Source organism: Anomaloglossus baeobatrachus, chromosome 6 (assembly GCF_048569485.1).
Source record: "Anomaloglossus baeobatrachus isolate aAnoBae1 chromosome 6, aAnoBae1.hap1, whole genome shotgun sequence".
In the NCBI taxonomy this organism is placed as follows: Eukaryota; Metazoa; Chordata; class Amphibia; order Anura; family Aromobatidae; genus Anomaloglossus; species Anomaloglossus baeobatrachus.
In genome coordinates this window covers 354,788,292-354,812,280 of record NC_134358.1, presented here as the reverse complement: position 1 = coordinate 354,812,280, position 23,989 = coordinate 354,788,292, and the positions used below count along the sequence as shown (strand labels likewise).

Genomic DNA, 23,989 nt, shown 5'->3' with positions numbered 1-23,989 from the left:
GCTGTTACAATAGACTATCAGTCAATGACACCAAGTATCAAAAACTGTGGAACACTAGTGTGCCCATACCAATAGTAGGGTGGGTAGATTTCCCCTGGTGGCAAGGCAATCTTACTACTGGCCTTCCCGGAACCAAGCAATATTTAGCCTTTGAAGGAAGCAGCTGGGTACCCCGTAATTACACAAAAACACCAACTAAGGGCAAGATTCCAACAGAAGGAATCAAAATAAGTTTTGGGCGAACCTCTGACAGTACAGATGCATTTCAACCCTTGCTGTTGGAGAGACACCTGCATGACCATGGGTGGGTATACAATTCATTGTTTCCAGAAAGCACAAATGAACCTTGTTACTCCCAACCCGAAAATTTATGGTGCAATGATTCTGACCCATATGTGCCTGGCCGAGAAACCTGTGGTGAACCGTCCGCAGGGTATTGTAGTCCCCTAGGCCAACTTCCCGGATGGTGTATGCTCAGAAACATATTGGCCTTTATAGATATAGTACATAGACTCATATTACAACATTCTGCCATCTGGGATCTCCCACCGCAAACCTACTGGGTTTGTGGTTACAATGCCTACAAATGGCTACCAGTAGGAGTAAATGGCACCTGCACTTTGGCCCGTTTGACCCCTGCCACCTTCATTATCAATACCACTGATATACCAGCAGGGAAATGCCTCTCCTCCTACTGGTAAAGAGAGCGGCAGACAACAAAGACAGGCCTAGTGGCCGACCCCATGTGATTCAAATGAGTCATGTCAACAAATTTTTCAGTTCTCTTTTTAATCTATCCCATGATAATGCAGATGTATGATAAGTTGGTGGACAGCACTGACTATCTTGATGATCAAATTTTTGAGGTTCTCCAAGCAGTAAATAGTACCATTGCCATACAGAGACAATTAATCATTGTAACCAACCAACATACTTTGGTACTGGATTACCTCACTGCAGCCCAAGGGGGGATGTGCCAAGTAATAGGCCCCAGGTGTTGTCACTACATAGATCCAAAAGGAACCTTAAAAGCCCAATCCAGTTTAACTGAGATACAAAAGCTGAGGAAAAAACATGATGAGGAGGTACTCAGAAGCTCAGATGCTTGGTGGAGCAATACCCTTTCAATGTTCAACCCTGCAAACTGGTTTAAGGGAATAGGAGGATAGTTCATGGGGATACTGCAATCAGTGTTCCAAGTGTTACTCTGTTTACTAGTTGCTTATGTCGTGTTCAAGTTGCTAATGGCTTTGTTTTCCCGCTGCTTGAAGCAATGTAGATACAATGATTATTCAGCACCCGTATGAAATCACTAATATGCCTTTTTTTCTCTTCTCTACTCTTTCCTCTAGAAATCACCTTGGCGTATCATGATGAGACTCCTATTGAGAGGCATGCAGGCAGTCCTCTGGATGATGGATGTGAGACGACACTCTCTGAGCAACCCGCGGCTCAGAAAGTATCTGGAGGCTAGCCTGCTCTCTCTATAGTCCACAGCTTCTCGATGGCCCCCTGTCCATCAATCACGCCAATAGGGGCGATTGTGAGGAAAGAGTTAACCTTTTCACTGGCTTAGAAAAATAATAGAAATTCATTCTCCCTTTCAAGACCAAACCAGACTTATTTACGTAATAAACTATGAGACCAACCTCAAGGACGCAGAATGTTTTGACTTAGAAACGACTGACAAACATCTTGTTATGGGAAGAAGAACGTTATAGATTGTTATGGGAGTATAAGTCATTATGTTAATTTCTCTTGCTGGGAATATGTAATCCACGCCTTAATGAATGTAGATTAATGAATATGTATGTTGCATAGTTACGCCCTAATCAACTTTGTATAACTTTGTAATGTAAACAAAAACAATACAGTTCAATTTCGGAGCCACACATCTCCAGTCTTATGTGTATAACAGCGTCTGCTTGTTTTCATTGAGCTGAAATAGCCGAGGGGGGGGTCACCGGTACCCTCTCTGCATTCGGGCATCGCTGGCAACAGCTGTGACCGTTAGGTAAACCTAACACCAGCCTGGTGGGAGGGGTCAGTCAGTCTGAGAGGATTCGAGAGTCGGAAGCACACAGAGAGGTGTGCGGACGTGCCTGAGCTGGGTCCGTGTAACGGTGACCCCGGGGGCACAGGAGAGAGGTCGCCATGATGGGTACCGAGATACAGCTGGGACCGGAGCACGCACGGGGCACAGGGCCCTAGGTCAAGCTCATGTTTTACACTGTTTGGCAAATACCTGCCCGGTGAGGACACCTCCACGGACTTCACCGAAACAAATAATCCGGGGGCATTAGCATTAGCAGTAAACTAGGATCGGGGTTCAGACACTTACCTCGCGGCAGGGTCCGCACTGCCCGCCGTACGGAGAAGGAGACTGTACCCCAAAAGGGACAGTCAGGGTCCCCAAACACTCCACGCTATGGGGACTCAATCTACAGAGAGTGGCGGGGACAGAGCAACCTGGGTCACTACATTGGCACTGTTCCTCCTGGGACCTGAACCACCAACCCGTGGGTCCACAGTAAGTAGAGACTGTAAAGACAACTTGGTGTGGTCTCCATTATTGCCCCACTACATCTTCCAAGCACAGTCCTACCTGCGGAGGGCCTACCATCACAGCTGCTATTACCACCAGCCCTGGGAGTTCCTACATTAAGCAGCGGCGGTTCTCCACTCCATCCCTAACCGCAACCCGCAGGTGGCGTCACATGACAAAACTTTTATCTCCCCTGTAAATACCCCCATTAACAAAAGGGGCCCAGAGCACGGGACCGGGCAACGGCCACCAGAGTGACATTCCCATTGTTACCGCCCTGGACTGAGAACCCCCTTCTCTGGGCGCTACATAAAAAGCTCCAACATGCAGGGAGGGGGAGCCGAGCATCTGCCCGAGCATCTCGCCAGTACTCAGAGCTCGCTGAGTATCCAGAGTTCTGAGATGCTCGGGCAAGCACAGAGTAGCGGCAAGCATGCTCGCTCATCCCTAATTATTAGTATTCTTGTTTCTAAATGATTATGAACTTGTTTTCTTTGCATTATTTGAGGTTTGAAAGCAATGCATTTTTTTTTGTTATTTTGACCATTTCTCATTTTCAGAAAATGAATACAAAATTTATTGCTTGGAAATTTCGAGACGTTGTCAGTTGTTTATAAAATAAAAAAAACAATTTACATTTTACTCATAAATATACCTATAAAGAGGAAAATCAGAAAAGCTGACAATTTTGCAGTGCTCTCTTAATTTTTGCCAGCGCTGTATATACTGTATATATATGCTTATTTCCCTTAGGGAGCTTGAACCGGCAATCGTCTGATTGCTTCTACTATGTATCATGCAGCAATATCATGGTAATTGGACATAGCAAAATTCACGGTCTCTTATGAACGCCAGCCACAGGCTGGATTTAACAAGAGTACCATCATAACAGGCATGGTGGTCATCAGGAGATCTTCTGTTTTCACAGCAGCCCACTGCGATCACGTCATTGGGCAGTTAGAACAACATGCCTTGGGATGCAAACTTCAAATGCTACAGGTGGAGCTCAGTGCCACAAAAGGTTCTTAAAAGGGTATTCCCATCTTCAAAATCCCATCCAAATATGCAATATGTGTAATAATAATATTAAACAAATACCTCCAATTAGAAATATAGTATAGTTCTCTTGATCAGCTATGTCACTTACCTCATGGGCAGGGCATTGCAACTTAGGAATCCATGGTGACAGCTTGTTAGTTAGTTGCTTGTGGTTTTAACATTGGATACCCAAGCTACGTCAATGCCCTGCACATGAGGTAAGCGACATAGCTAATCAAGAGAACTATACTACATTTTTAATTGGAAGTATATGTTTAATATTATTATACTTGCTACATATTGGGATGGGATCCTTGAGATTGAAATACCCGTATAAAGGCAGATGACGTCTGAATAATACAGCAATCACCTGCTGGCAAAGATAAAATAAGCCTGCTTAAAAGTAAGAGAGCCAGCATGTGCTGTAACTGTATGCCATATGTTGGTAAGAGGATAAATAGGAACAAACTTGGCATGCATAAATAGTACAGGCGAGTATACATAAAGAAATTCCATAGAAATTAGCTTCTTTCTCCACTTATAAGTCACTTCTCATCACCTTCGCTTCTTGAACTTGCCATTCAGTTTGAAAAACCACCTAGGGACAGTGATGAACATGAAGAATGGGGTGGTGCAGAGTGAAAACACACTAATGTAATAAAGAACCAGGTTTTAAAAGGATACACAACTGCTAATATGGCAAGGGCTAGGGCAGGTGTACCAGCCTAGTAGTTGACTACACTTGAAATTTGAATGCAGTTTCATGGTTTAGGTAGAATTCAAAACTAAAATTAGAAAATGTATTTTTTTGAAGCAAAAACATAAATGTTATTTATTCTGTAATATCCGATTACTTACCGATGAAAACACCACTTGCCACTCCAGGAATTCCCTGTATTTCAATTATATCATTTGTGAGAAAGTATGGATCACATGTAGTACTGTCATTTGTAGTTAAACAGAACTTATTCCACAGGGCCTCATTAATTGTACTATTAGAAATATATTTGGCACAAATATCGAGGTTTCGTTTGGCTAATACACGGTTTCCAAGAAGGCAAATGCTGCCAATGACAAACAGAAAGAAGAAACTCTATAAAATCTTTCAAAGATATAGAACATTATCAAAAAAAAAATAGGTAACTGGTACAATTAAAATTAGTCTCCAAAGCATTAGCAAAAATAGGAAAAATGTTTTAAACAAAGCAAAGTGCACTTCGAGGACCTATAACTTGTCATAAATATGTTTTTATTTGCTCCTGAGAAATGACCTTCACTTCTCTGTTTGTAAATCCAGCCTTTGTACCGATTGGGCGTGGCCCTCAGTTCTTCTATATGGGAGTCTTTTCTTGAGGAAAACGCCCAGTTGGCTAAAAAGGCTAAGGAAGAAGAAGAGGTCTTATATCAAGAATGGAGACGTGCAGGAGCCAAGAACATAACACGTCAGATTCAGAGGAAAAGTAATATTTACACTATGTAAAAAAAAAAAATGATACATTTATGATGAGTAACGTTCTCTTTATCTGGTGAGGAAAAGTAAATTTCACCTACATTAATTTATACTTAGAAGTGTAGAGTAATGCTCTTGTTTGCATAAATTCCCCCCATACATTATAAAATGGCTTTTTAAATTTCTATAAATTATAATTGACCAACAGGTACAGTTTATGATTAATACATCCCAGTTTTAACTTAATTTATGACATGCCAGATATTTTATTTTTTTTTAATTTTTTTTAAGATTTTGAAATATTTTTCCCACTATACAATTACTACATACAATGAATGTTATAGCATATAAGTCGACTTACGGAAAATCTGGTGGATCAAAGGCTGATTTGATTACACCTGCATATATTGCCATAATGGACAGTATTACACAGGCAAGAAAAACGAGTGCGAGCTTGTTGACATATTTAACACCAACAAAAACTACTATCGCCATCATAGCAATCATGCATGTCCCATAAATCCTCATGTTGTTTAACATAGCTTGAGGATCATCTTGCTCTATTGGAAATATAGCAGCATTTGGTGATATATAGGTCTGCAAAAAATATATATACAAAGATATTAGTGAACACATATATTAATATGGAAATTGTGCAACATCAGAGAGTAATAAGTGTGAAAACTGATCTTATACATTTTCCTCATTTCTTAAGAGGAACGATTCAACAGAAAATGACCCATTGTTTAAACCAGGATGTTAAAGAGCATCAAGGGTTGATGTTGACTTATAGTGCAGCTACCTTTCCTAGGTGGTACGTATGTGAGTGTTTCTTTTGTTTCGTTCTGGGAGAGCAAATTTGTATAATTATTACAATACAAAAAGTTAAAATCTATAGCGAAAGAGAAAAGTATACCAAAAAAGGGATCACAGCACCATAACTTAAATAGAAAAAGGACTTTATTGCAACAAAAATAAATCACACATAACCACACTTAGGAGTGAGGCACACAGGAGAACATGATTAAAAACACTTAAAAAGCCGGAGGCATAATGAACCAACCCGCCAAGAACAATATAATGAAGTCACAATATGAATATATTATATAAGACTCTCCTATGGACAGAGTAAGTGTCCGGTCAAGAAAAGGGTAATAAGCCACGTGATTAAAGGACCAATAACAGGATTCAAGCTGGTACTTTATATTAAAAAATCATAATTTGTATATGGTTACAAGTATGATACAAATTGTACTAGTCAAATACCAAATATAATCAATTGTCACACTCAATTATGCTCATAAGACTGTGCACCATGGACCAGTGATAGATGGTAACAGTGAACGACCTTAGGAAATATATCCCATATGCAAGATCCTAAATACTTAGGCAAATTCACATCAGCCCTAACACTATGTGGTGAGGGTGTTTCAGCCCTATAAGGCAGGCTGGTGAAGGATAGTTGCCCAAAGCATGGCAGTCACGGTCCTATACTTACTATCGGAGATGTCTAACACCCATGTGGGCAAAAGTAATGGGGAGAGTAAAAGAGTTCCTGGTGTGGTAACCATACGCGTATCGCCACCTATAATGGTAGCTTCCTCAGGGGACAGAAGATGAAGGCCATTTGCCTAAGTATTTAGGATCTTGCATATGGGATATATTTCCTAAGGTCGTTCACTGTTACCATCTATCACTGGTCCATGGTGCACAGTCTTATGAGCATAATTGAGTGTGACAATTGATCTGTCCAACTATGGCTTATATGTGACCGTAGATCGGTTTGTACTACATTTTTGTGCCTGTCTAATGTTTAGTGCAAGTTCCAACTTTGTAATTTGGCTCACACACTGCGTGATTATATTTGGTATTTGACTAGTACAATTTGTATCATACTTGTAACCATAGACAAATTATGGTTTTTTAATATAAAGTACCAGCTTGAATCCTGTTATTGGTCCTTTAATCACGTGGCTTATTACCCTTTTCTTGACCGGACACTTACTCTGTCCATAGGAGAGTCTTATATAATATATTCATATTGTGACTTCATTATATTGTTCTTGGCGGGTTGGTTCATTATGCCTCCGGCTTTTTAAGTGTTTTTAATCATGTTCTCCTGTGTGCCTCACTCCTAAGTGTGGTTATGTGTGATTTATTTTTGTTGCAATAAAGTCCTTTTTCTATTTAAGTTATGGTGCTGTGATCCCTTTTTTGGTATACCTTTCTCTTTCGCTATAAATTGTAGTGCTTGTATACCAGGAGATCCCACCGGGTGGTGCCCTTCCCCTGCTCAGTTGGTCTTATCAAAAAGTTAAAATCTGCAACAATATTCATTTGTAACAGGGAAGGGAAACCCAAAGAGCAGAGAACCTACAGGGAGAGACCTGCAGCCACTCCCTTCCAGTAATAGGGGCGGTGCAGAGAGTGGTTACAGTCACTGCTTCCTTACACAGTGAGCTTGCTGTCACTTTGCCTGACGACTGACTCTGCAGTGTAGGTGTGACAACTGCATGCACACTGGCCAGTGAATAGTGACTGTAACTGCTCTTGGCGCTGCCCCTATATGACTGAAAGGGAGTAGCTGCAGGAAGACTACAAATTCACTTTCTCACTGTAACCGCTGCTTCAGTAAGGCAGCCCAAGATGATATTAACCCTATAGCTGCAGGTAAGTAGCATTTCTGATGTTAAAAGTATCCAGTTTTTCATCTTACTTTATTCCCACTGCTTTTGTGATTAATCTTAGTTTGTCTGTTTGTTTTTAATCTGCTTTATGGCTCCATAGTTTATAAAGGGGGCATTTCTCACAAGGTATTAATGACATGCCTCTAGAGAATTCAGTGAGCAACAAACCTCTGAAATTAGCACTATATGAACAGTTCCATATCTATAGCCCTTTGTGGCAGATTTGAATTTAGCATGGAGACAATCATTGTAGAGGTGGGGTGGAGTGGGATAGATGGGATTATGTCTCACAAAGGTTTTGTTCACAGTCCCAGTATTTTGCTACATGAGGTATTATCATTACTCTTTAATGAACACTGAATTGTTACAGTAGGACATTAATGTGAATAAGGGCAGTTGCAGAGGGACATATTTTTGGTCTGAGCGTGAAAACATCAGATGGCGCTCAAACCAATGTTAGTCTATGGTACCACTCACCTGTCAGATTTTTTTCACCAGACTGAGCCAGTTCAATTAAAAATTGCTTGTCTGAGCCGGATCCGATATTCAGATCGCACTCAGCAATGCAAGTCAATGAGTGATTTTCGCAGACTCACAGAATGGAAAAAGATGGAGACATTTTGTTCTCAGTCTTCACCTCCAATTGTGCTCTGATACTCTCATTTGAATCGCATCACACTATGCTGACCCTCAGATCAAACTGGTCAGAGTTTGAGCCAATTCCCACGTATGTGAGACTCTACGGCCATCTGCCCCTGCCATAACACAGCAGTATACTGCAACACTAAAGATGTATTGATGAGTACATCGCAAATTTTGACAGTGTAATAGAAAAACAAACTTACCAACAGAATTTCTATTGTACCAAGAATGTACATAGCTCCAGCAAAGGTTGTACCCAAGTAGAAGCAAAGGCCCACAGCACCTCCAAACTCTGGACCTAAAGATCTTGATATCATGTAGTAGGATCCACCAGCTGTTAAATTCAAACATTATTAACATTCAAACCAAAAGGCATTTTATTTTTCATAAACCACACAAATATATATTTAATTTGCATTAGTATTCTTTTTTTTAAATTTACCCAACACTAAAATATTGTGTTTACGTACCCCCTTTACCACCCAGCTACTTTCCGTTTTTCGTTTTTACTTTTTTATCAATATTGCCATATAAGGATATGTGCGCACGTTGTGTTTTTTACCGCGTTTTTGCGGTGCGTTTTTTGGCTCAAAACTGCATGACTTGCTTCCCCAGCAAAGTCTGTTACTTTTCATTTTTATTTTTTTTTTTTAACTTCGTTTTATTAACAATTTCAAACATGGTACAACTGACATTTGCTATATAAAAATAGCTCAGTATATAGATGGTAATATTTGAATATAACAATGAACAGTCATATAAAGTCCATAATATCTTTAGCACTTAAGATAGAACAATATTATTATCCATACTTCTTATCATTTGCATATGTATCTAATTTTATATTGAGCATAAGAACAGCTCTAACTATCAGCATGACCATATTTTGAAAACAAGATAGAAAGAGGAATAGAAAAAGGAAGAAAGAAAGAACAACAACAACAACAACAGCCACATTGCATTATTATATCTCAATATACCATTGGACAGTGTTTCATATCCCAACATCTAACGGGAACCACCATTATCCGTATAATCTCCCTCAAACCTCTGCAAGTGTGTCTGGAGAAGAATTCCACAAACCCCAGATTTTGTTACATTTTCCCGGGCACCCCCTATTATAATATACCACCCGCTCATAGACTATGGTTGCATTGACTAGTTTAACCCAGGACCGCACAGTTGGATTCGAATCTCCCATCCACCTCAGAGCTATTAATTTCCTAGCCAGAAACAATGCCTCTCTGAGGAATATTGTCATGTAATGATCCCAGGACTCTTCCTCCACCACCCCAAACAGGCATATCAAAGGGTCACACAAAACAGGAATCGACACAATCGATGTCAGCAGAGATGTCACTCCCCGCCAGTACAAAGATATATTGGGACAGCTCCAAATCATATGTATGAAATTTGCCTCTCAGAGATGACACCTCAGGCACTCCGATGTACGAGAACGGCCCATACTAAATAATCGAGTTGGAGTAAGGTATGCCTGGTGGACAATGTAGCATTAAATCAACTTATTATTAACCGAAGGGGATACCGCAGTCGGAGATTCCAATATCTCTTCCCATTCCTCTCCCTGTAGAGAGGGAATTAGAGATTTCCATCTATCCTGGGCTGGCAAGGGGTCCGACTCCACCCCCACCGACAACAGGTAAGTATATATAGCCTCGAGGTCCTTGTGATTTTAGAATACCTATCATAGGAAGTGATGATATCAATTTCCTCACTCCAATTTTCTGTATGTGGGATTGAATCGCTGTGTGAATCTGCAGGTATCTAAAAAACTGTGATCTTGGCACATTATATTCAATCTGGACTTGTTCAAAGGACTTGAAAGTTGTGGTTCCAGGGACAAAAAGATCACCTAATGCACTGATGCTGTGAGTGGCCCAGAATTGCGCCGAGGGGTGATCTCTCAGAGTACTGAAGTGGCTATTCCCCCATAATGGGAGTTCCGCGACCACCCCTTCGAAGTGTACCACCCTCTTGGCTTGTCGCCAGACTAATCTTGCCAACCTGAGGAGGGGTAATTGCCGTGGTGTTCTCAGTCCATCTGATTCCAGAAAACCCACTAAACAATCAGTCCCAGCCGCATGTGCCAAGTGACTCTCAGAGTTTGGCAGCTGACATCCAAGTCTCTAGTGCCCTAAGCTGTCCCGCAAGGTAGTAGAGGAAGAACGCCGGTAAAGCCATCCCTCCCAGTCTTTTGGATCTCTGTAAAATGGATAACCGAAGTTTGGGTCTGGATTTCCCCCATATGAAAGAGGTAGTAAGCGAGTTCAACATTGAGAAGAAGGATTTGGGTACTGATACTGCACTATGTTGTAGTGTATAGCTAAGCTTTGGAAGTAATATCATTTTGATTAAATTTATTCTGCCAACCACTGACAGGGGTAGCTTGCTCCACAAGTTATATTTAAGTTTAACGTGCTCCAGAAGTGGTGTTATACTCGTCTGCAGGTCTAGTGTATGGTCTTTCTGTATGTGTATTCCCAGGTATTTAAAGCTACTTACCACTTGCAGAGGTGACCTACCCTCCATTGAAATTCCAGACCCATTCATTAATGGCATCAAAGCCGACTTATCCCAGTTGATGCGTAGTCCCAAAAACTCCCCAAATTTATCTATAGTGTCTATAACCACCAGTAGAGTCTCTTGCACTCAATCTAAGAAGACAACTATGTCATCCGCATACAATCCTATTTGATCTGTGCGGTCGGCTATAGTGATTCCAGTGATCTGTGGATGGGAGCGGATTCTAATTGCCAAAGCTTCAATAACTAGTGCAAACAATGCTGGAGACAGAGGGCATCCCTGTCTTGTGCCCCGGTTCAATGAGAAGGGTTTAGACATAGCACCATTGACTAGTACCCTGGCTGTCGGGGACCTATACAACATATGAATCCAATTACTGAATTTAGGCCCAAAGGCGAATCTCTGGAGGCAGGCAAATAAAAATGGCCATTCTACCGAGTCAAATGCCTTGGCCGCGTCCAGCGAGGCCAAGGCCCACTCATTCTCCTGGACCAGTGTGCTATATTGCACTATGGACTGGACCCGTCTTATATTTATAGAGGTGTTTTTCCCAGGCATAAATCTGGTTTGATCTGGGTGAACTATACTCAATATGATTGAATTAAGCCTGGACGCCAGTATTTTGGTAAAGATCTTGTAATCCACGTTAACTAGGGATATAGGACGGTATGAACCGCAGTCTTGTGGGTCTTTACCCTCCTTCCTCAGCACGACTATATGTGCTTCGTATAAGGAGGCAGGTAGAGAGTCGCCGGCTGAAAAATGTGAGAAAACCTCTAAAAGAATCGGGGCCAATACGTCCCAATATTTACTATAAAATTCTATGGGAAGGCCATCTGGACCCGGAGATTTCCCCCTAGACATATCCGAGATGGCAGTAATCACTTCATCCAGTGTGATGTCCACCTCCAGAGACTCCCGTTGTGATCCACTCAAAGTGGGAAACTCCAAATCCGACAAATATGTCACGCAACTTTGAACTCCATGAGGATTTCTAGAAGTGTATAGGGTTTTATAGTATTCACAAAAGCACTCTAAAATATCTTCAGGGGATGTAGCTATTGAGCCATCCATCCTCCGTATACCCAATATTGTATTTGAAGTGGTGTGTTGCCTAACCATATATGCCAATAATTTACTGGATTGATTTCCAAGCTCAAAATATGATTGTCGGGTAAAGAACAATTTGCGTTTGGACTTGGTCTCAGAGTGCTACATATATAACCTATATGATTGCATCCAGGCAGCCCTATTTCCATCAGTTGGGGCCGATATATATATTGCCTCTGAGTCCCTAAGTCTCCCCTCTACTATATCATCCTCAGTTTTAGTCACTCTTTTAAGATTTGTTATGGTTGAAGACAAACACCCTCTAAGGTAGGCTTTAAGAGTGTCCCACACCAAGTTAATATTCCAGGGTTTAGGGCGGGCTTCCAGGAAATCCTCTATTTGGGTCAGAGTTCTATCACTTTGATCTATTAGTTTCAGCCAAAAGGTGTTTAACCTTCAAAAGGGTTTACCAACACCTTGGTTAGTCTTCATAGTAAAGGTCCAGTCACACTAAACAACTTACCAGCGATCCCAACAACGATAGGGATCGCTGGTAAGTTGCTAGGAGGTTGCTGGTGAGATGTCACACTGCGACGCTCCAGTGATCCCACCAGCAACCTGACCTGGCAGGGATCGCTGGAGCGTCGCTACACGAGTTGCTGGTGAGCTCACCAGCAACCAGTGACCAACCCCCAGCGCCGCATGGAAGATGCTGCGCTTGGCAACTAAGGTAAATATCGGGTAACAAACCCGATATTTACCTTGGTTACCAGCGCACGCAGCTACACGTGCAGAGAGCAGGGAGCAGCGCACACCGCTTAGCGCTGGCTCCCTGCTCTCCTAGTTACAGCACACATCGGGTTAATTACCCGATGTGTGCTGCAGCTACATGTGCACAGAGCAGGGAGCAGCGCACACTGCTTAGCGCTGGCTCCCTGCACTCCTAGCTACAGTACACATCGGGTTAATTACCCGATGTGTACTCTGCTACACGTGCAAGCTGCAGGAGCCGGCACTGACAGTGAGAGCGGCGGAGGCTGGTAACGAACGTAAATATCGGGTAACCAAGGAAAGGGCTTCTTGGTTACCCGATGTTTACTGTGGTTACCAGCCTCCGCAGAAGCCGGCTCCTGCTGCCTGCACATTTAGTTGTTGCTGTCTCGCTGTCACACACAGCGATCTGTGCTTCACAGCGGGAGAGCAACAACTAAAAAATGGCCCAGGACATTCAGCAACAACCAACGACCTCACAGCAGGGGCCAGGTTGTTGCTGGATGTCACACTAAGCAACATCACTAGCAACATCGCTGTTATGTCACAAAAGTTGTTCATTAGCAGCGATGTTGCTAGCGATGTTGCTTAGTGTGACGGGGCCTTAAGAATCACTGGGCTCTGATCTGATATGCCCCTGACCCCGTGTACCACATCATCCACCCAGGTTGCGATATAGCTCGACCCAAAAATATAATCCAGTCGGGACAGCGTGCGTCTAGTAGAAGAATGACATGTATATTCTCGGGTATTAGGATGCCGGAGTCGCCAAAGGTCAATCCACCCACCTCCCTCCGCGCCTTGCTGCAAATCAGTCAAGTGTGTGACCGAATGTTGTCCCCCTCCATCCATCCGAAACCTGTCCTGCTCCTCATTCATCACAAGATTAAAATCCCCCATACATAACACATACGCATCTGGATAATTGAGGGCAAAGCTCAGTGCTTGTTTAAGAATGGAGATGCGAGCTGGCGGGGGGTTGTAAATACATAACAGCACATAATCTCTAGAGTTTATAGACGCATATATAAAGACAAATCGCCCCTCTGGGTCACGCCTCACCACCTTCACTTCCCAACGGATATGTCTATGGACCAATAGAGAAACACCCCTGCGTTTTTACTTTAGTTGGTTAGGGACTGTCTCAGATGGGTACACCGTGACGAGGTGAGACGGCTTTTTACCTTTTTGCAAAAATGTATATACTAAGTACCCTGTTATTAAACACTTGCAATTTATTTATTTATAGTCAGGGTATTTTCCATACAATTTTTCTCCTTGTTTTTTTCTAGTCTTCAGGCTGCAATTCACATGCTTGTAATGTCGCATGTTTATTGTATATTTGTTACAGCTCAGTTTTTTTGGTGTTTTTTGTCTGTTATCTTGCTTTATTGCAAGTTGGGGGTGCAGCCCTCCTTTTACTGAGGCTGAACAGCAAACTGCGTCTCACTTTGCTGTGTATTTAATCTGGGACACAGCTGACCACTTGTTACCATTCACATTGGAATTTTTGATAGACACAAGTCAGGTATGTATAATGGTTTTAACTTTAGTTGGTTAGGGACTGTCTCAGATGGGTACACCGTGACGAGGTGAGACAGCTTTTTACCTTTTTGCAAAAATGTATATACTAAGTACCCTGTTATTCAGCACTTGCAATTTATTTATTTATAGTCAGGGTATTTTCCATACAATTTTTCTCCTTGTTTTATTCTAGTCTTAAGGCTGCAATTCACATGCTTGTAATGTCGCATGTTTATTGTATATTTGTTACAGCTCAGTTTTTTTGGTGTTTATTGCTGCAAATCAGTCAAGTGTGTGGCCGAATGTTGTCCCCCTCCATCCATCCGAAACCTGTCCTGCTCCTCATTCATCACAAGATTAAAATCCCCCATACATAACACATACGCATCTGGATAATTGAGGGCAAAGCTCAGTGCTTTTTTAAGAATGGAGATGCGAGCTGGCGGGGGGTTGTAAATACATAACAACACATAATCTCTAGAGTTTATAGACGCATATATAAACACAAATCGCCCCTCTGGGTCACGCCTCACCACCTTCACTTCCCAACGGATATGTCTATGGACCATTAGAGAGACACCCCTGGAGTAGCTGGTGTGGAACGCATGTGCCGACCATTGTACCCACGGTTTGTTTACTAGTCTGGCTGTATCCCGTGTGAGGTGAGTCTCTACCAGTACCACCAGTTGGGCCTTCACTTGCTTAATTTGGGAGAATACCTTAATACGTTTTTTGGGCTATTTAAGACCTCTGACATTCCATGTCATAAATATTAGCTCAGACCCCATATCACATAGATCGTTTTATAGAACCAGGATCCCAAGGATCCCAGGTATAAGACACTTTCTGCCCTGCACTTAAGTGTGGTTAACCCTCCAACAGTAATAAGCCTGTCCCTGCAAAGAAATAAAGTTAATGCAATTGCAGCTGTAAACATATAGAACCAATATCGAACTTCAGGACCTTTCCAATAAGTCCTGTAAAACATTTCAAACATCAATGGTGATAACACCACTGAATACAGTGTCCTGGTATAGGTGGTATAAGGGTGCACATGATAGGGCTCCCATTTCACAAGAACCAATTCATGGCCAATTCCTCCATCACTCGAGGCACGGGGAAGTCCCATCTGTCTCCAAAGGGGGCTTCAAGTGTAACGGGGTGGAAGGGGCGCCTCAGGGCTTGTAGTCGTGGCCCCTTCTGTCAGGCTTACCCCTGGCTCCGCCGTCACTATCGGGACGGGAGATGTCTTGGTGGGGCAGAGTGTGGTGGTGCAGATGTCGTCCGGCGCACAAATACTCTTCAGGCATGGTTCAATGCAAATAACAAACATGTTTTATTCTTCGCAATTCTCCACACGTGGCAGTAACAAAACACAGTGCTGTGGCGCTTCCTTTAGCTGAGGGAAAGCCTGCCCTAGCGTCCCCTCAAGTGGGTGACTTGCCTGACTACTCCTCTTCGCCCGGCTCCCACTTCTGGCTACCCACAGCCCGGACCCACACCGGGACTGCTTCGCACTATGAGGTTCCGCCCGCTCCTTTTCTCTCCGGCTTCCTTGTTCTTCCAGCTCCCTTCTTTCTTTCTTTCTGCCCACTCAGCTCCACACTCTGCCCCTGGCTGTTTCTTCTCTCCCGTCCCGGACACAACTGCCTTCAGCACACACTTCCTTTCCCCCTAAGCTGCCGGCTCCTCCTCCCTCCTGTACAGTTTCTATGGGGACAGCATTAACCACTTCAGAGAAAACCTGTGCTTCCTTGTAAGGGGTCTGCCCACCCCTTACACAAGCAACCATGGAAGAAGAGGGTCGCCAGGGGGCACAGAAAATGTCACCTAGGAAAGTGATCTCATTGCATCTGCCCCTTAGGTTTCGGGTGTATCTGTAGCCAGTCCTCAGCCTCAGCAGGTGTAGTAAAAAACAAAGACGACCCTTCATGCACTAGGCGGAGTCGGGCAGGGTACAGCATAGAGTAGATGATGTTACACTCCCTTAATTTCTTCTTCACCTCCATGAAGTGGGCCCTCTGTTTCTGGAGGTCCACCGAAAAGTCCAGAAAGATCGAGAGTGCAGCATTATTGAACTTGAGTGAGCTCTTCTGTCGGGCCAGACGGAGTGCTGTGTCTCTATCTCTGCAGTTGAGCATCCTTGCTAAAAAGGGACGTGGTGGCGCGTCTGGAATAGGAGGCCTCGTTGGAACTCCGTGCGCCCTCTCCACCGCAAATGTCGAGGAGAACTCATCTCCGAGATTATATTTCAGCCACTCCTCCAGGAATTGTTCCGGATGCTGACCTTCCGAGTGCTCTGGCAGTCCTATGATCCGTATATTGTTTTGACGCATGCGATTCTCCAGATCGTCTGCTTTCTGGCGCCATGCATTTGCCGATCCGGCCATTGTGGTCATTTTTATTTTGAGTGTTACAGTTTGATCCTCCAGTTCAGACACTCGCGTCTCGACTTCTGCTGTTTGGGCCCTCAGGGATTGCATGTCCTGACGCAGGAGGCCCATCTCTGAATGTACCTCCTCAATCTTCCCTGTGAGGGAGCTGTTGCTTGTAGAAATTGCTTGTAGAAGCTGTTCATACACCTGCCTCAGGGTTAAATCATCTTGATCCTCTGACCCGTCATCCAATAGTGCCTGACCTTTTGGGGTGGCATTTCTCTTGGCTTTAGGGGCATCTGCCTGACCACCCCTTGCGAACTCCTTAAGTTTGTCAATAGCTCCACTTTGTTTAGGGGGACTCATATTGCTACACTGGGGATTTGCTGATTCTGCACCCCTCTCTTATTGTGCCCCCGTGCGTCTGAATCTGTGCCTTTATAATGTATATTTAGTAATATGTCTGTCTCCACTTCCTCACTACGTCCAGAGAGCCGGAAAACAGCCACTTATATGGTGGATAATAAGAATGAAGGGAGTCCCAGGGCAGCACAGCACTCAGGGTGTATTTATCAGGATGATGCAGGCCTGCGCAGCGTGGGGACTTCAATATGTGCCACTTATTTGTTTTCATGTGTCAGTGAGAAGAGAATCTGCAGGGCCTGTGTTTCAAGGCACACACTCCAGACCCTCCAGCACTCTATAGGTTAAAGTCTCCCACACAGCCGCCGGCCCCTTAATGTGCTGCACACTGACTACCAGTTACACAGGTAAGGGAGAATTAACTTCCCTGTGCTCACCGCTCCCGAGTCTTCACTTCTGGCCATAAATCTGTCACTCCTCACTGCTCTCCGGAGTCATGCTCTGCTGCAAACTGTAAAAATGCAGGCTGTAGGAAAGATGGCTGCTGCTCCACACTCTCCAGCCTCAGGAGATACAGGAAGGCCGTGCAAGAGTCAGGGAATAGCTCCAGTGGGAATCGCCAGCCTCCAGATGGTGTCTCCTGTCACAGCAGCAGGTCAGTGAGTAAATGGGTCAGGTAACCGGGTGTGAATAGCCAGGATAAGATCAGGATTATAGGAACTCTCTTCCCATGCGTCCTCTCTGGTCGGCTACATCGCCCCGCCCCCGTTACCTTTCATTTTTGCTGTCTGCACAGTACAATTTTGTTTGGCTGCGTTTTTGAGGTAAAAAAAAAAAAATCAACATGTCAATTATTTTCTGTGTTTTACTGCGTTTTTCCACCCATGCAATGCATTGGAAATCACAGCAAAACGCAGTGATCAAAAACACAGCAAAACGCAGCCAAAAACACACCGAAATGCAGTAAAAATGCGTGTGTTTTTGCTGCACATGCGTTTTTGTGTATTTTTTTGCTACCAAAAATGCACAGAAACGCAGCGTCAAAAAAACGCAGCGTGCGCACATAGCGTTAGGGCTTGTTTTTATCAGGACGAGTTGTACTTTTGAATGGCACCATTTATTCTGCCCCATATTGTACTGGAAAGATGAAAACATTCCAACTACAGTGAAACTGCAAAAAAAGTGCAATTGCACGATTGTTTTTTATTTACCATGTTCATTTTATGGTAAAACTGAACTTGTAGTATGATTCCACAGGTCAGTACGAGTTCATAGATACCAAACATATAGATTTTTTGATGTCAGAAAAACAGAATTGCGCTTTTGTTGCCATTTTCTGAGACAAGTAACGTTATTATTCTTTGGGGTTGGGGCTTAGTGTCGGCTTATATTTTGCGTCTTGAGCTGATGTTTCTGATTATACTATTTTTGGGTAGATGCGATGTTTTGATCGTCTTTTATTGCACTTTATTGCAATGTTGCGGTGATCAAAAAAACATAATTCGGGCATTTTTTGATTTTTTTTGTTAAGCCCACTACCAATCAGATTAATTTATTTTATATTTTAATAGATTGAGCATTTCTGGATGTGGTGAAACCAAATATGTGTACTTTTATTTATTGCTTAATTTTCAATGGGTTAAAAAAGGAGTGATTTTAACTTGTTTTTTAGGTTTTTAGTTTTTTTAAATTCATATTGTTAAAAAAAAAAAACTTGAAGCTGATACAGTCCAATTGCTTCTGCTGTACAGAGAGGTTCTACGGCACCGTTATGTGCAGCAGAAATCCTGATCTACTGTGAATGCTGCTGCACAGCCAGTGTTCACAGGAACTACATAATGTGAGTGACAGGGGTCAACAGGTGGCCCCCTGGCTGTCATAACAACCCATCATGTCACAAGGCCGACGATGGAGGTGGGGAATGACACGCTTCCTTCCAGCGCGAGTTAAATCCTGCTGTCAGAGATTGACAGGGGCATTTAACTAGTTAACGGGTTCAGGTGGTTCCACCCACACTTGTTAGCTGCACATGTTGACTTATCAGATCAGCTGACATGTGCGGTAAACCACGCGGGCTCGCCGCGCATGACAGCATTGAAGGCACAGACATGACCTATGATGCATCGGTACATCATAGGTCATGACAGGATTACAGGACTTGTCTGGGACTAATATAGTGATAAATTATGGTCAGAATAGCTGATCAATATCAGATCGGTGAGGGTTTGACATTTGGAACTCCCCCAGCTGATACCTGGAGTCAAGGTCATAGAGAGCTCACAGTGTATAAATGCCTATACAACAAGGATCTTTATGCTGAGTTCACATGTCCTGTAATCATCCATTAGAACGGATCATGGTCATTCCCTGGGATTGCATCTAAGATCACATGTCTTCAATGGGAGCGGATATTTAGTTCCCAAGAACAGTGTGTTCCAGCTCCATTTACTGAGAACTTCCATCAACTGTGGCTCCAGTTATCATGGGTTATCAGGTGTTGTAACATCATTAATTTGATACGGATTAAAATTTTACTCTTAAGGCCACGTCACACTAAGCAACATCGCTAGCAACATCGCTGCTGAGGCACGACTTGCTAGCGATGTTGCTGTGTGTGACATCCAGCAACAACCTGGCCCCTGCTGTGAGGTCGCTGGTTGTTGCTGAATGTCCTGGACCATGTTTTAGTTGTTGCTCTCCCGCTGTGAAGCACAGATCGCTGTGTGTGACAGCGAGAGAGCAACAACTGAATGTGCAGTGAGCAGGGAGCCGGCTTCTGCGGACGCTGGTAACCAATGTAAATATCGGGTAACCAAGAAGCCCTTTCCTTGGTTACCCGATATTTACCTTCGTTACCAGCGTCCGCCGCTCTCAAGCTGTCAGTGCCGGCTCCCTGCTCCCTGCACACATAGCCAGACTACACATCAGGTAATTAACCCGATGTGTACTCTGGCTAGGAGTGCAGGGAGCCAGCGCTAAGCGGTGTGCGCTGGTAACCAAGGTAAATATCGGGTTGGTTACCCGATATTTACCTTAGTTACCAAGCGCAGCATCGCTTCCACGCGTCGCTGCTGGCTGGGGGCTGGTCACTGCTTGCTGATGAGATCTTCCTGTGTGACAACTCACCAGCAACCCGTGTAGCGACGCTCCAGCGATCCCTGCCAGGTCAGGTTGCTGGTGGGATCGCTGGAGCGTCGCTTATTGTGACGGTACCTTAAAACAACCCCTTTAAAAACTGATTGATATCGCTTCTGCTTGATTAGATTACCTCAGGAACTCATACAGCCGAAATAACATGTCTGCAAATTGAGATTTTGGTTTGACTTTTATCCTATGTCATATGGCAAGGGTCGTTAAAGGGTCGATATTGACTTTTAGGATTTCTATTTCCCATAGGTGGCACTGGAGTTCAAGTCCTCGTCCTCTCTGAAGAGGCAATTTACAATTCCTGGTTAAAATCTGTATTTAGTGAAGACAGATCATTACATTACTGAAATAGCAGTTACCACTAATAAGAATCTTTGCGGGAGTGCGAGAGGAGCTGGAGGCAGAGCTCCGCCGCTCCTCCACTCTACATGGAATCTCATCAGTAGTAACTGTCATCTCTTATCTCAGTAATATAACGATCTGTCTTCACTAAATACAGATTTTAACCAGGAATTGAGAATTCTGCAAATAAAAGCTCAGATTAGGAGAATGAAGCACATTTCTATGATTAGATATATTGCTTATTGACAAATGTACTATTGACTTATGCAATGAAAATGACAGTTGCTTTTTAAACTCTTCTCAATATGGACAATTTCTGTTTTCAAGTTTGTTTTTTAACTCCTGTATTTCCAAGAGCTATAACGTTTATTTTTCAGTCCACAGACATTTTAAGGCTTACTTTTTGTGGGTCAAGTTGTAGTTTTGAATACACTTCTAGCAGGATAAGGCACAGCCATAAAACTAGAAACGGAGGTGCACTTGTCGGTTTCCAAACCATATACATTCAAGTTAAACCAAGCACTCTTCAGGGTTTATTATGAATGAAATTTTTTTTTTCTGTTGTACATGTGATGTTTCGCCCACGTAATAGCCTTCATCAGACAACTGCCATAAATGTAAATGTTGGAGCAAATACACAAGCAGCAACGTGCGTTGGTACTGAAAATCAAAGCAGCGTCTGCAACTTACAGTTAGGTCCAGAAATATTTGGACAGTGACACAATTTTCGCGAGTTGGGCTCTGCATGCCACCACATTGGATTTGAAATGAAACCTCTACAACAGAATTCAAGTGCAGATTGTAACGTTTAATTTGAAGGTTTGAACAAAAATATCTGATAGAAATTGTAGGAATTGTACACATTTCTTTACAAACACTCCACATTTTAGGAGGTCAAAAGTAATTGGACAAATAAACCAAACCCAAAAAAATTTTTTTTATTTTCAATATTTTGTTGCGAATCCTTTGGAGGCAATCACTGCCTTAAGTCTGGAACCCATAGACATCACCAAACGCTGGGTTTCCTCCTTCTTAATGCTTTGCCAGGCCTTTACAGCCGCAGCCTTCAGGTCTTGCTTGTTTGTGGGTCTTTCCGTCTTAAGTCTGGATTTGAGCAAGTGAAATGCATGCTCAATTGGGTTAAGATCTGGTGATTGACTTGGCCATTGCAGAATGTTCCACTTTTTTGCACTCATGAACTCCTGGGTAGCTTTGGCTGTATGCTTGGGGTCATTGTCCATCTGTACTATGAAGCTCCGTCCGATCAACTTTGCGGCATTTGGCTGAATCTGGGCTGAAAGTATATCCCGGTACACTTCAGAATTCATCCGGCTACTCTTGTCTGCTGTTACGTCATCAATAAACACAAGTGACCCAGTGCCATTGAAAGCCATGCATGCCCGTGCCATCACGTTGCCTCCACCATGTTTTACAGAGGATGTGGTGTGCCTTGGATCATGTGCCGTTCCCTTTCTTCTCCAAACTTTTTTCTTCCCATCATTCTGTTACAGGTTGATCTTGGTCTCATCTGTCCATAGAATACTTTTCCAGAACTGAGCTGGCTTCATGAGGTGTTTTTCAGCAAATTTAACTCTGGCCTGTCTATTTTTGGAATTGATGAATGGTTTGCATCTAGATGTGAACCCTATGTATTTACTTTCATGGAGTCTTCTCGTTACTGTTGACTTAGAGACAGATACACCTACTTCACTGAGAGTGTTCTGGACTTCAGTTGATGTTGTGAATGGGTTCTTCTTCACCAAAGAAAGTATGCGGCGATCATCCACCACTGTTGTCATCCGTGGACGCCCAGGCCTTTTTGAGTTCCCAAGCTCACCAGTCAATTCCTTTTTTCTCAGAATGTACCCGACTGTTGATTTTGCTACTCCAAGCATGTCTGCTATCTCTCTGATGGATTTTTTCTTTTTTATCAGCCTCAGGATGTTCTGCTTCACCTCAATTGAGAGTTCCTTAGACCGCATGTTGTCTGGTCACAGCAACAGCTTCCAAATGCAAAACCACACACCTGTAATCAACCCCAGACCTTTTAACTACTTCATTGATTACAGGTTAACGAGGGAGACGCCTTCAGAGTTAATTGCAGCCCTTAGAGTCCCTTGTCCAATTACTTTTGTTCCCTTGAAAAAGAGGAGGCTATGCATTACAGAGCTATGATTCCTAAACCCTTTCTCCGATTTGGATGTGAAAACTCTCATATTGCAGCTGGGAGTGTGCACTTTCAGCCCATATTATATATATAATTGTATTTCTGAACATGTTTTTGTAAACAGCTAAAATAACAAAACTTGTGTCACTGTCCAAATATTTCTGGACCTAACTGTATATAAAAGACCAAGGTCAGTAAGAAGATAGCAATATAGGCAGTTTAGCCAATACCATGTGAAACAAGAAATGCACCAAGTGACAGGATCCAGTGTCAGCTTGGAATGACAGTATAAAGCAGCGGTATCCACGCAGCGGTATCCACCGCTCTGCAGCATGTTGATACTAACTAACTCTTTTTATTTTTTTTTCTTTGTAATAAAAGCATTTTTTGGTTTCTTTGTAGTCTCTTGTGCTCAGTTTAAATAGGGTGCGGTCCCCTCTTCACTATGCTGGGCATGTCATCTATAGTGTTTCCCATGGCTGTGTGTCCATGGTCAGGACCCAGTCACTCTCTGCCCTTATTCAGATTAAGGTCTGTTTTGACACATGGTGAGGTTTTAATACTATAGAGTGTTAGGTACTGTCCCGATTGGGTACACCTTGTCGTGGTGGTTTGACTTTACGCTTTTTTGATCAAAAATAGTGTTCACTAACTACGCTATGTTTATTTATATGCACTGTGCTTTTATTTATTTATTTACAGCAAGGTATATGTCCATATTATTTTCATCTTGTGTTTTCTTTATCAGATAGCTGTCCCTGGTGTTCCTCATACTTCACCAACTCAACACTTAAGCCCAGATTCATCAAGACAGGCAAACAAAACATACAACATCAGTGTTCACCACCACAATAAATAAATTATATTTAAGGACAAGAGGATATTTCTGGCCTTATTTCCATCACTTTTGTGATTTAAATTATAATGAAGCAATTGGTCGCACTCTCTCCTCAAAAAGCTCTACTCACATTTCAAAAAGATGGTAAAACTAACTAGGAAAGGCATAAAAATCACATATGGTAGGTTGCTAAATTTTTTTCTAGAAATTTGTTGAAAATTGATGAATAGAGGGCTTAAAATCTCCAACCTCACACTTCCTCTGCATCATCTCCTCACACCCTTTTCCGTTGGTGTCTCTCAAGGCTCTGTTCTGGAACCCATTCTCTTCTAAATTTACATCTTCAGTTTGGAACAGTTTAAAGAATCCATATCCCTTTTAAGATGATGACAAATTTGCCTCTCTGACCAAGATGTCACCTTTCCAAAATGCCTATAAAGAACATACTACTTCTAATCCTACTTTATGAAACTCAATGTAAATAAAACTGATATTATCTTATCACA

At 42.8% G+C, this 23,989-nt stretch overlaps 1 protein-coding gene across 2 annotated transcripts in view; it reads right to left on the bottom strand.

The window, feature by feature from the left end:
- SLC12A7 (solute carrier family 12 member 7) overlaps positions 1 to 23,989 on the bottom strand; it is a 1,179,416-nt gene that overhangs the window by 638,731 nt on the left and 516,696 nt on the right. For both annotated transcript variants that reach the window (XM_075315005.1, XM_075315006.1), the window contains exons 6-8: positions 8,566 to 8,696; positions 5,395 to 5,630; positions 4,442 to 4,647 (exon numbers count right to left, since the gene is read on the bottom strand). In XM_075315005.1, the coding sequence (XP_075171120.1) occupies positions 4,442 to 4,647; positions 5,395 to 5,630; positions 8,566 to 8,696 (573 nt within the window). The remainder of the gene's footprint in view (positions 1 to 4,441; positions 4,648 to 5,394; positions 5,631 to 8,565; positions 8,697 to 23,989) is intronic.